The sequence below is a fragment of the Triticum aestivum genome, chromosome 4D (assembly GCF_018294505.1).
Source record: "Triticum aestivum cultivar Chinese Spring chromosome 4D, IWGSC CS RefSeq v2.1, whole genome shotgun sequence".
Lineage (NCBI taxonomy): Eukaryota > Viridiplantae > Streptophyta > Magnoliopsida > Poales > Poaceae > Triticum > Triticum aestivum.
In genome coordinates, this window is record NC_057805.1 from 70,280,341 (window position 1) to 70,293,669 (window position 13,329).

At 48.4% G+C, this 13,329-nt stretch overlaps 1 protein-coding gene across 1 annotated transcript; it reads left to right on the forward strand.

Annotated features, from left to right (window-relative positions):
- Positions 1-5,936: 5,936 nt before the first annotated feature.
- On the forward strand, positions 5,937-9,885 carry LOC123096283 (aldehyde dehydrogenase family 3 member I1, chloroplastic). The gene is made up of 10 exons (XM_044517975.1): positions 5,937-6,295; positions 7,203-7,271; positions 7,384-7,480; positions 8,036-8,242; positions 8,327-8,442; positions 8,524-8,628; positions 8,724-8,896; positions 9,002-9,092; positions 9,223-9,372; positions 9,450-9,885. The coding sequence occupies exons 1-10, from the start codon at positions 6,104-6,106 to the stop codon at positions 9,693-9,695; spliced, it is 1,446 nt and encodes a 481-aa protein (XP_044373910.1). The 5' UTR covers positions 5,937-6,103; the 3' UTR covers positions 9,696-9,885.
- The last annotated feature ends 3,444 nt before the right edge of the window (positions 9,886-13,329 follow it).

The following is a 13,329-nucleotide window of genomic DNA, read 5'->3' on the forward strand; positions in this document are numbered from 1 at the left end:
TACTGATGTGATGATGATGAACATGTATGTTCTATGAAGTAGTATTAAGAGATTATGCCCTTTTGTAATACTCAGAGCACGCATGGAGAAATGCTCAATGGATTTCGATACGAGAATCTCAACCCTAAACACTGAAAATTTGATTCTAATATGTTATAAACTCTGCCATGGTAGAATTTATAAGGTACTATGATGTGAACACCAACAAGCCATTTTGTTATCCATTTTTCTAAACCCGCCTAACACTGTTTGTGACACGAAACATTTTCTGTGACACTACAAATCGTCTAGGAAAATGGACATGCCTAGTGACGCCAAAAGCGTCGTAAAATTGCAGGCCAAAACGTCGCTGAAGTTGGCTAGGGTGCTGCCCCGCAAGGAAAACACCTCGTGACGAGGGACCGCCACAGGAAATGATTTTAGGCGACGTTTCCTGTCTCGTCGCCAGGGTTATTATCGCTAAATAGGCGAAATTTTGTAGTGGTACCTTCGAGTTGGACTTAGGCATTTCTACATAGTTTTCATTGAGATGTGGCCTGTTAACCCTGGTACTTCCTAAAGGACAGTCTTGTTCGGTACTTCGAAGCCACTTCTATCTTAGCAAAACCTCCGTGTTTTCTTTTCCATGTACTCTTGAGAGATTCGTCTTTGAGAGTTATATTGGATAACTCAGTATCATTGAGCGTATTGAGAACTTTTTCTACAAACATGTGGTTCCTTTCTAACCATTTAAATTTTGAACAGACCGGGTACTTCCGAGAAGCTTTATTTGGTATTGTTGGATAAGTTACTTTTTCAATGTAATGGTCAGATTTCTATCAAGCTGTTTATATTGACACCCATAGCCATTCACGAAAACAAGTTCTTTAGAGAGAGAGATCTCATTCCAAGCATTTCACCAACTCTTGAGGATTTCCTAGGCATAGAAGAGAGGATTTAGGAAGAATGTTGGGTGATTCCAAACTTCTTATTGATTCTATGAAGTTCTTGATGATCTATTTCATGAACTCCTATATGCCTAACTGTTCATCTCTCTTGCTTTATCCCTATGATTTTTGTGTGTGTGTGTGTGTGAGAGAGAGAGAGATCATATGGTTTCTTGAGAGTGCTTTGATTGAAGATCTTTTGACGAGTTCATGCAAGTGACCTATGGAGGGTTTGCACCTCCTGGACGGTTAGGAGTCACTTGAGAGCCTTCACCCACCATACAGTGAAGGAACAAGAGTTAGTAAACGACCCAGAGATCGCCTTCTTTGTGAAGATCTACCTCGAGTGATACTTGACCTTTGTGGTTGAAGGATCAAAGATGCACTACGTCGACTAGAGGGGGGGAGGGTGAATAGGCGACTACCAAATTTAATCTTTTCTTAGTTGCTTTTAGAGTCTAGTGAGGAAATGTAAGTTCTCTAGATATGAAGTTAGATGATACACCATATATGACGTGTTACAACAAACTAGCAAGCTACACAAGGCAACAAACAAGCAAGTAAATCTAGGGTTAGAGACAACCGAAAGTGATGGAGATATAGACTTAATCCAAAGTCCACATTCATGGGGGATGCTAATCTCCGTTGCAGAGGTGGGGAATAACAAATGCTCCCATGACAATGAATGTCTCACCTAAGTCTCCAAGAACCTTCGTCAAAGAATGCCCAAGTTCCCTCTCGCTAGGGGTAACTCTTTAGGCGAGCTCCAAACTCTCGAAAAATGAGCACGGGGCACAACCACACAACTTGGAAGCTCTCGGGAGACACCAATCCTCCTAGGGTTCCCATAGACCCAAGAGTAACAAATCACACAAGAACTTCAATGGATTAAAGATTGATTTTGTGGAGATGTAGATGGAGGTCTCCTCATTGCCCCCCCTAAAGGTGTGAGTGTTTGGTTTGCTAGAGAGGAAGGAGTGTGAGCTTGGAGGTGGTCAACAATGGTGGAGATGATGGATGGTTTCTCAACGACAGTGCATAACTCCATCGGCAACAACTTTGGTGTGTCGTCTGACACATGTGGGACGGAGATGATGGATGGTTTTTGAGGACTTGATTGTATTTCCTTTTTCCTTTTGGGAATTTCTTGTGATACTGTTATTTGATTAATTTAGAGCCTCGACTCATCTAAAAAATGTAAATTAGTATGATCGACAAAATAACAATGAATTGAGCTGTATGACAAATAAATTGATGGGTATGGCTATGTCTCAATCGAATGAGATTTAACCAAGTCTCACTCAGGTGACATAACATGCAAGAAAGAAATAAAACTGAAAAGAAAAGTTTGCACAAATCTCAATGTAAGATTCTGCATTCCAGCGAGCCAAGCCAGCCGAGCTAGCGACCCACTTGGAAGTCAAAGGCCCCATTAAGATGCCGTTTCTTCACCTGGCTGGCCCTCAGGAACCGGTGTTGGACCTCGGATAGGCTTGCACGCTGAGGGCTACCACACCAAGCCACTTGCCCTTTCTGCAACCAACAAGACGAGACCATGCAACATCTTCTCATCGGTTGCGTTTTTGCGAGGCAGGTTTGGCAGTGGTGCACCTCTTTGGCTGGAAGGATGGAGTACCTTCCCCTGCCAGACGAGGATCTGGGCGAGTGGTGCATGAGACAGGAGGAGACTATGGAGCATCGGAAGTCTAATCGGGCTCTGTGCTGTTGGTAATGTGGACGTTGTGGAAATATAGGAATGACATTGTGTTTGAGGGACACACACCATCTCTGTCAGGTGTGCTGCAGAAGATACAATCGGAGGGTGCTATCTGGACAAAGGCAGGCCTGATTAATGGCGAGGTCCTAGGGCAAGAGCCAGCTAGGGTAGAGCTGATCAGGCACGAGTAGCTTTGCCTTTTGAGAGTACCGGGTAGGGCGGATGTAATCCGCTTGTAAATAAGCTAAATGTTGTACTGGTGGTTTGGGGCTCCCTACGCCCTCTTCTTCTTTAATGAATGATACGCACACTCGTGCGTATTCTAGAAAAAAATCTTAATGTAAGATATCATGGATATAGCATCGACCAAGACATAATCAAATTTTAGTCGACTGAGATTTAGTAAATTTAGTAAGACTGTAAATTAATTAAGAGTGCACGTGTGATTGACTCGAGTGCACACAAATTGCACGCCATATCCCTATTCTCCCATGGTATTGACGTCTTGGAAAATCTGTTAGTCCCTCGCATACTAGATCAGTTTGGATAGTATCATACCCCGATGAACTATTAAAACCTTTTTTTTAATTACGCCTAGACGTAACATATTTTTATAGAAGGTAGAATAGTAAGTACAAAAAAACTACCGTTCGTTACGAACAACGAGCGTAGCACAAACACAGCACACAGGCACCAACGGCCATACAACACTACAAAAGCACAAGCGCCTGTCCTAACAGATAACAACACCGCATCTCAACCCACACCAAGCAACTTCGAAGACCAACTACTCCCACATAACTTCGCTTGTCGACGCACCATCCATCCTGAATGCCGAAGAGGAGGTGGCAGGTAAATGGCAGGACTTGCTCCGATATGAGGAAAACACCGTCTTGGATGCACCGGTCATGGTCGTGCATAGCGCTGCCGGGCATCAGAATAGGACCACGACAAACACCGGAGAAGAGCAACGAGGAACGAAGCCGTGTCTCCAAACACGATACTCCCAACAAAGGAGCGACGTCAAGTACGCCGCCATCGTGCCGATCCGACTGAATCAAGGCTTTCGCCCGGAGACAACAACCAACTCCACACGAGCGAGGGAAATGTCGAAACACCTCGGCGACGCCTCCAAGGAGGGGGGCAACACCCACAGGCGCCATCGCCGCCGGCCCGGCAAGAGCCGTGCGAGATTTTCATCTGGTCATCGCACATCTCCACACCTCGAAAGAATTGGCCAGCACCGTCCAAGACGCTATGCACCGCCGCCACCGCAACGCCTCGCCATTGTAGCTGCATAGCCAAAGATCGCCGACAGACCACACAACAAGGATAAGCGCCGCCCACCAAACACCACGACTTGTCCGAGGAACCACAACCACCCAATTCCTCCAGCAAGGGCTAGAACCGCCACCCAAGTCTATCATCCGCTCCAAATAGACAGACTTTCAACGATCCCACACCTAGCCGCGGGCAACTCCCACACCGGCACCACCGGGAGACCACCGCCGCTCGCCACACAGCCCAGAGGTGGCCCGGACGCTCGCTGCTCGCCAGGAACTCCCTCCTAGCCGAGCCATCGTAGCTCCGCCACCCACCTGGACGGTGGTTCGCGCCGCCGCCTCCAGTACGTGCCGCGGCCACCAGCCCGCCTCACCACACCGCTGTTGTCCCTACCAAGACCGCCGCCTCTTCACGTCTCTTACTGTGCACCGTCTTCGGTCACCACCACACCGAGCCCCCACCGCAATTGCTAGCACCACCACCGTGCCTAGCAGCCGTGGAAGCCCGGCGTCACCACGCCCGCCGTGAGCCACGCCCGGGTCCCAACCGGCTAGATCCAGATCCAGGGAGGGGGATCGGGACGAAACCGAGACCTCCGGCCGCTGCAGCCGCAGGCACCACCGCCGGACGGAGCTCACATCACCCCGGAAGCCGCCGCGCCCTCACGGCACCACGCCCCAAACGCCGCCGCCGACTGAGCACCGCGCCATGGCCATGGGGCGGGAAGCTGCGCCGAGGAGAGGCCCTGCCCGGGCTTTGCCCGATAGAGGCCCTTGGCGGCGGCAAGGGGGAGGGGAGGGATGGGGGTTGGCCGGCTAAAACCTATTTAAAAGGATTGTAATGCTGTAACCTCTTAAGTAATAGTACAATCATTTTATTATCCGGCAAAAAAATATAATAATCGAAGGAAGTAATAAAAGACATTGACGATAAGGTCAGAGGTGATGTAAAAAGTCAACGAAAGAGATTGGGTAGAAAGCCACATTAGCGATAAGATAGATTCAGTTGAGTGTGCGGCATGTACAAATTCTTCACATTTTTCATCTTCTACTTTTTCTGCATGACTTCTTATAATTCTTGAAAAATATATGAACACATTTCTTTTTGAGTTCATGTGTGCAGTTTGCCAAATTCCGTTCACTTTCAATAACCGCAATAGACATGTTACATTTTTTGCAAATCTTTGGACAGGTAGTTTTGTACTTCCTCCATCTCAAATTACTTGTTTAGATTTATCTAGACGTGGGTGTATCTAACACTAAACCATGTTTAGATACATGCGTATTTAGACAAATGTAAGATAAATAATTCGGGTTGGAGGTAACACTACGTCAACTCATGACCCTGGGTGTATCTTAAATTATCACGTAAACAATGGCTACTGCGGCATCCTCGCAAAAAAATGGCTACTGTGGCAATCAAATGTTTCTTTAAGAGCAAGATGGCTTAACTTAGTCTGATCCGTAAACTACACCCGATCGAGTAATTAATTGTTTTTTTTCTTCGCAAAAAAAGAGAGTAATTAATTGTTTTCATTTATGTGAGATTTTTTAAATCTAGAATCCTTTTATGTGAGATTAAACCTCGCCAGAATGGGAAACAAACTGAACTAAGAAATAAAAAAGGAATGGAAAACAAACTGCACGCCATATCACACCATTCGGCCGCGTGGATCGACTTGTGTTGGGTGCACGTAGTCAGAGAAAGAAAGAGATGGGAACGATACGAGCCAACAAAACTCGCACCATGTCGCCCGCGCCTCGATGCCTCCGGCGGCTTCCTGTGATCCTGTCTGCGTCACTCGCAAGATTCCAACCAACAGATTAGATGGAGAAAAAAAGTCTAAACAGATCTCATCGGCCCGCCGGCCGGTGGAGAAGATATCAACACTTTGATGGTGTATCTCCCTTTTAATATCTTCTATAGTAATTCTAATAATCTGGTGATCTTATTTTTCAAACCAACGCAACAAACCAATCAGGGCGTATATATAGGGAAGGGTCCATCTCCATCTCCGTCTCCATCTCCATCTCCATCCCTGGGTTGGGTGCACACTTCTCTCCCACCCCCACCAGGCCACAACCATCTCTCCCTCCCCTGTTTCTCGCCTTATCTCCATTGCCGCCTGCTGCGCGCTTCAGCCTAGCCAAGGAACGAGGAGGAGCGGGTTGTTGTCATGGCGGCGTCGGCGGCGGCTGTGATGGAGGAGCTGCGGGGCAGCTTCAGGGAGGGGCGGACGCGGCCGGCCGAGTGGCGGACAGCGCAGCTCAGGGCGCTCGTCAGGATGATCGAGGAGAAGGAGGACGACATCAGCGACGCGCTCCACGCCGACCTCGCCAAGCCGCGCATGGAGGCCTACCTCCACGAGGTATGTAGCACTTCCATCTCCATATCGAATCTTCAAGTTGACTCCAACAGGATATATAGGAGGATTCTTGGGTTGGTAAGAACTGAACGGAATTCCAGCTCTGTTTGCACGATTCTCTCTCCCTCCGCGTGCCCGTGCGTGATTGCATCCCGTTTGTAAATCCATGGAAGTAAATTTGATGAGAGCCTGCCGGCGCTGGATCAGTCGCCCCGAGTTCGTTCGTCTTGAACTTCTCCGTATCTGATCTTCAATGGATCAGTAAAATTCTTCCCATTAATTGTTCGTCTTGCACAGACATACTCCTCACAACCCACAAGATTCGTTTTCTCTTTGGACCATCTTGCCTTCTCCTCGGCCGATAGCTCAATCAGGCTACTCGATTCATCCAAACCTTGGTGGGGTTGTCGGCCAGCGGTGGCTTTGGGAAAGTTAGGCGTGCTAGTCCCTTTCCTCGCAACTCCCGGAAAGGGTTGCGTGCCAAATAAATAAATAAATGATTACTCCTCCATTGCCGGCGGCGTCCCTTCCAAGAAAACCGCTTTGTTTGCTCCCGTGTCAGACAAAGTCTGCGTCCTCAGTCAAATATCGCCGCCTGCGTAAATACGTTTCTACTACTTGCTCTCTTCTTGCAAAGACTTCCGTTGAAATATCATATTCGTCTGAGGCAGGGGTTCCTAAGCTGGCCAGTCACAGTCTGTAGTTACTGAAGCATTGCCTTTACTATCAAGCTACGACTAGGAAATGCCATACTAGTCAAATTTGGTGATTGCAATCTGTAAAACAACAGAAATAAATGAACAGAGAAGCATGATGACCACATGTTAGGACTAGGAATGCCATACTAGTCAAATGCCGGCCTAGTAACTGATGACCACATGTTGTTGACATCTGTCTGTTCATGACTCAGATATCGCTGGCGAAAGGGGCCTGTATGTTTGCCCTCAAGGGGCTCAAGAATTGGATGAAGCCCGACAAGGTAGGGAAATCCATTCTCCACATACTACTGATTACACTCGTTTCTAAATAAAAATCCATTGATTTTGCTGGTATGGTATGTGTCACCTTTACTAATTTATATATATTTCCAGGTACCTTCTGCCATAACTACATTCCCATCCACTGCTCAAATCGTGCCGGAGCCCCTGGGTGTTGTTCTCGTCATATCAGCCTGGAACTATCCTTTCTGTAAGTCAATGGCATTGAAGACTGTACTATATAGCGAGACAGTTGAGTAGGGATTTAATCCATGCAATTTGTGTGGGAGAGGCTACGAGGATACACTATTTAACCATTGATTAATCTGTTGCCTGATGGTGCTGGAGGTTTATGGCATGAGTTTGATATGCTCCCGTGTCCCGCGCTCAAGGATTGGCTACATGCCAATCTGTTTCATAGTTGGTACCTTTCCTTTTCGTTGAACAAACATCGATTTCTGCAGTTATGCTCTAACGCAATCTTATGTCACAAGTCCTGATTTTTTTCAACACATGCGCATTACGACGGCAGGTTCCGACAGTCTTAATTATGGCACCATTACATTTTTGGTGACCAAAAACAAAATTTTAGTTATTATTTTACCATCTAAACACTTAATGTCTTGGGACTGGTGCTTTCGACCGGTTGAATTTGGTCAGAAATTGTAAATTAATTTCCCCCTTCTGTATTGAGTATTTTTTGCCTGTTAGATTCCTAGATGACCGTTCGATATTAAGATGACTAATAATCTCACCTTCGTTATAGTGCTATCCATCGAGCCCGTCATTGGAGCAATTGCTGCTGGGAATGCTGTTGTGCTGAAGCCATCAGAAATTGCGCCAGCAACATCGTCATTGTTCGCGAAGCTGCTACCAGAGTACGTTGATAGCTCGTGTATAAAAGTTGTGGAGGGAGGTGTCACTGAAACAGGTGCACTCTTAGGACAAAGATGGGATAAGATCTTCTACACAGGTTAAGTTCTTACCTGTCAAATACTTTCTGCTTCTTCAATTAATGTTGTGTTTCTAACAGTGCACTCATTCATTTGAACTGCAGGAAATGGTAATGTAGCCCGCGTAGTGTTGGCAGCAGCTGCGAAGCATCTAACCCCTGTTGCTCTGGAGCTCGGTGGAAAATGCCCTGTTATTGTTGACTCTAACGTCGATCTGCATGTAAGCGATATCTAAAAATATTGTCAACTCTTACAACAAAAAGTAGTCTTTTGGTTTTCTTAACAGAGATTTTCCTTCAAGGTTGCTGCTAAGAGGATTGCTGTTGGTAAATGGGGCTGTAACAATGGCCAGGCATGCATTGCTCCTGATTACATCATAACGACAAAAGCGTTCGTAACAGAGCTGGTACCTACACTACTATTATAACTACCAGCCAAATAATTGCTTCTGCCAACTTAAGTTCTATATATTTACTTATCTAGGAAATAAACTTTCTGCAGGTCGACTCTTTGAAAAGAGTCTTGGAAAGGTTCTACGGGGAGGATCCGTTGCAATCGGCGGACCTGTCTCGTATTGTGAGTATTAGCCATTTCAAACGATTAACGAAGTTGATAGAGGACAAGGAAGTTGCCACCAAGATTCAGCTCGGTGGTCAGACAGATCAGGAGCAACTGTGAGAACTCGACAATTTATAGCGTGAACTTTCAGTCACAAACTCACAGTTGGGTTTTGGAAGGTGTTTAATTGAGAGCGCTAACTTTTGTTTCTTATGTCGCAGAAAAATAGCTCCTACGGTGTTGGTAGATGTTCCTCTTGATACAGAACTTATGACAGGGGAAATATTTGGCCCTATGCTTCCAATTATAACGGTTAGTACTCCTCTGCCTTGATTTGAGACAATAAGTAATGTTCCTAGAGTGCACCGAGATCTGCTTGAAAATATTCAGAATTAAACCTAGTATCCAACCCTGTTTGGATTCTTTGAACTATGGTTGCCAGGTCGACAAGATTGAAGAAAGCATCGCGCACATCAACGCTGGGGCAAAGCCACTGGCGGCCTACCTCTTCACCAAGGACAAGAAACTGCAACAAGATTTCGTCTCAAACGTCTCGGCAGGAGGCATGCTCGTCAACGACGTAGCCCTACACGTAACTGCTCATGAACTCTGTGAATCAATCTTCTGAACCAAAAACATGCATCCTCCTGAACACATCACATTTTACAGCTGACGAACCCACATTTGCCGTTCGGTGGCGTGGGCGACAGCGGCACGGGGTCGTACCATGGCAAGTTCAGCTTCGACTGCTTCACCCACAGGAAGGCGGTGCTGATCCGCGGGTTCGGTGGCGAGGCGAATGCAAGGTACCCGCCCTACACGGCAGAGAAGCAGAGGATCTTGAGGGGCCTCATCAAGGGCAGCTTCTTTGCGCTGATCCTTGCGCTCCTGGGGTTCCCAAGGGAGAAGCGTTAGCTGAGTTGAGCTCCCTCCCTTCTCCAGTAGAGCATAGCAGGATTGTTCATGTTCATGAGGGCGATGTGGTGCACTTCTGCACTGTGAAGCGCCAGTGCGCGAGTGTGTTCAACAGGTGTAAAATATGGGACTATCATCGGATTTCTGGATGTAATTTAATTTTACATAAATAAACCTGGTTTGCTAGTTACTGCAGCGTGAAGGATGAAGAGGATTATGCCCTGCTTGCCAGAATTGTCCGTAATGATTCATCATTTCACTGCATTGTGAGACTTGCTGCATTTGTTAATTAAGGGAGTTTAGAACAAGCTTGACAGCCCGAAGGACCGGTTGCCCAAAAACCTACTCCCCGGCATAATATTACACAAATAAGTTACTCCAGTCAAACCCCAATTCTTCGCCTCACACTGGATTTTTTTTTCAAAGCGCACCTGAATTTTATTACTTAATTCACCACAGGGCTAAGCCGCCCAGCAAGACGAGCTGTTTTGCGACTGAGCGTTGTTTCGGAACACGACCTTGTTCCTTCTCTTCCATAGACGCCAACAGCAAAGCATCACGAAGGCGGACGGCGAGGCCGCCCCAACGGCAGGAGAGGCGTCGAACTGGTGGAGGGAGGCCATCGAGGCGACAGCCCCAGACGTGTCCAGAAGAACACCGCGAACGGACATCCGAAAATGAGGTGATCGGCAGTTTCCAGAGCCGCAGGGCAGCAGGGGCATCCAGTGTCGGTGTCAAAACCGGTGGATTTCGGGTAGGGGATCCCGAACTGTGCGTCTAGAGTTGATGGTAATAGGGGACACAATGTTTACCCAGGTTCGGGCCCTCTCTATGAAGATAATACCCCACTTCCTGCTTGATTGATCTTGATGAATATGAGTATTACAAGAGTTGATCTACCACGAGATCGTAATGGCTAAAACCTAGAAGTCTAGCCTGTATGACTATGGTTATGATTATCTATCCTCTACGGACTAAGCCCTCCGGTTTATATAGACACCGAAGGGGACTAGGGGTGTACAAAGTCGGTTACAGAGAAACGAATCTTCATATTTGGACGCCATGGTTGCCTTCCACGCCAAGGAGAGTCCCATCCGGACACGGGAGAAAGTCTTCGGTCTTTGTATCCTCACAGCCCATTAGTCCGGCCCATGTCCAACAGGCCGGACGCTCGAGGGCCCCTTAGTCCAGGACTCCCTCAGTAGCCCCTGAACCAGGCTTCAATGACGAGGTGTCCGGCGCGCAGATTATCTTCGGCATTGCAAGGCGGGTTCCCCTTTCCGAACACTCCAAGATAGTCTTCAGACGCAACGAGCGTGTCCGGATCTGCAACACAAGTACCACACACAACCGTAGAGAGTATAATATTTCACGAGTCCAATCCGCTGACAACTTTTTGTAAGATGACATCACGTCTCCCCGGTTATTATTTCAAACCGTTTTCATCCGCCGTTTCATGTTTCGAGATGCGGTTTTCATTGGCACGTCTTGTCAAAGCAGAGATCGTGTCCCCTTATTACGGGATTCTCATCAATACGGGCGTGGGTAATCCAACCATGCCGTTTGCACAGCCCTTGGGAACAGGCGAGTTTCAACGCGAGTGGGGAGGCGCTTGATATTCACGGCCTTTATAAGGAGATAAGGATTCCCTTTTCTTCACCCACGCCTTCTCTCTTCCTCTGTCCTTCCATTCTCGAGCTCCAGCGCCCAAGTCCTCATCTTTTCCGCCTCAAGAAAGCACTCAACCATGTCCGGATCTGGAGGGCAAGGCAAGTGGAAGACCTCCTCCGTTAAGGAGAAGGACATCACCGAGCTCCGGGAGGCCGGGTATTTGGCGAAAGGAATCGCTCACCGGCTTCCGGCCACGGGGCAAGTCGTCCCCACCCCGAAGCCCAATGAGAGGGTGGTGTTCATCCCCCATTTCGTCCGCGGGTTAGGGTTTCCTCTTCACCCTTTAGTCCGCGGACTTATGTTCTATTACGGGCTAGATTTCCATGATCTAGCCTCAAACTCCTTCCTCAACATCTCGGCATTTATTGTCGTGTGCGAGGCCTTCCTCCGCATTCCTCCCCACTTCGGACTATGGCTCAAGATCTTCAACGTAAAGCCGAAAGTGGTGGATGGCCAACACGCGGAGTGCGGAGGTGCCATGGTGAGCAAGTGCCCAATGTCACATGGCCCAAGGGTACTTTCGTGGAAACCGTCAAAGAGTGGCAGAAGCTGTGGTTCTATATCACAGAGCCCCGCGACGCCACCTGGGCCGCGCCACCCGAGTTCAAATCCGGAGCTCCAATGCGGCTCACCTCCTGGATAGAGAAGGGCCCAAATTGGTCTTCGTTGGACGAACTGATAGCGCTGCAAACGCGCACCCAAAGCATGGTGGATAAAAACATCAAGCTCGTCAACGTGATCCAGGTGATGCTAGTTCGCCGGATCCTTCCATGCCAGAGCCGAACATGCCCTTTATGGGAATTTGATCCGGAGAAGCACCAGACCTTGGAGAGGCTCTTCAGAACTACTCACGAAGATGTCTGGAAGTTGCTCTCTAAAGGCAACGAGACGCCGCCGGACATAGACTCGGACCGCGGCACGATCTAGCCCATCCTGCCAGTGCGGTAAGTCCTTCACATCGAGGTGTATCCTCTACTTGCTTGTTCAAGGAAGATATCTAAAACTTTGCTATTTATTTTTTCAGGTATGGACAGAGAAAGTGGAGCGGATTCGATGTCCGGCTCCGCTGCCCGAGGAACCAGTCATCCCGCTCCTGGCGAAGATGCTGGTTCCGGCGCCCTACAAGACGCCGGAGAAGAAGGCCAAGAAGAAGGCCAAGGGGGTCCGGAGTGGCCCCCGCCGCAAGGGAGCTTCGGACGTGTCGTCCGAAGACAAGACTCACTCCTCTGCCGCCGAAGACGACGACGAGGAGGAGGAAGAAAGCAACTCTCCCCCTGATGGGGGATGGAAGAAGAGGGCGGCCTCCACAAATCTAGAGGCAGAGGCGCCAAGAGGGGGAAGGGCCCCCTCACGGATAACTCCGCGTGGGACATCGACAGCAGCCCAGAGCGACGCCCCCGAGCGAAGCCCCTGGCCGCATCGTGAGTAGCAATTGAGGGTGGTCACCAGCGACTAAGCATTGTTTCGGAACATGACCTCGTTCCTTCTCTTCCATAGACGCCAACAACAAAGCATCACGAAGGCGGACGGCGAGGCCGCCCCAACAGCAGGAGAGGCGTCGAACTGGTGGAGGGAGGCCACCGAGGCGACAGCCCCAGACGTGTCCAAAAGCACACCGAGAACGGACATCCGAAAATGAGGTGATCAGCAGTTTCCAGAGCCGCAGGGCAGCAGGGGCACCCAGTGTCGGTGTCAAAACCAGCGGATTTCGGGTAGGGGGTCCCGAACTGTGCGTCTAGAGTTGATGGTAATAGGGGACACAATGTTTACCCAGGTTCGGGCCCTCTCTATGGAGGTAATACCCCACTTCCTGCTTGATTGATCTTGATGAATATGAGTATTACAAGAGTTGATCTACCACGAGATCGTAATGGCTAAAACCCTAGAAGTCTAGCATGTATGACTATGGTTATGATTATCTATCCTCTACGGACTAAGCCCTCCGGTTTATATAGACACCGAA

What these genes read in the sequence shown, in the direction of transcription:
- LOC123096283 (XM_044517975.1), top strand. Translation starts at nt 6,104, where the DNA reads ATGGCGGCGTCGGCGGCGGCTGTGATGGAGGAGCTGCGGGGCAGCTTC. An exon ending in AAGCGTTCGTAACAGAGCTG is followed by an intron (nt 8,629 to 8,723) that starts GTACCTACACTA and finishes AACTTTCTGCAG; the next exon opens with GTCGACTCTTTGAAAAGAGT. An exon ending in CAGACAGATCAGGAGCAACT is followed by an intron (nt 8,897 to 9,001) that starts GTGAGAACTCGA and finishes CTTATGTCGCAG; the next exon opens with AAAAATAGCTCCTACGGTGT.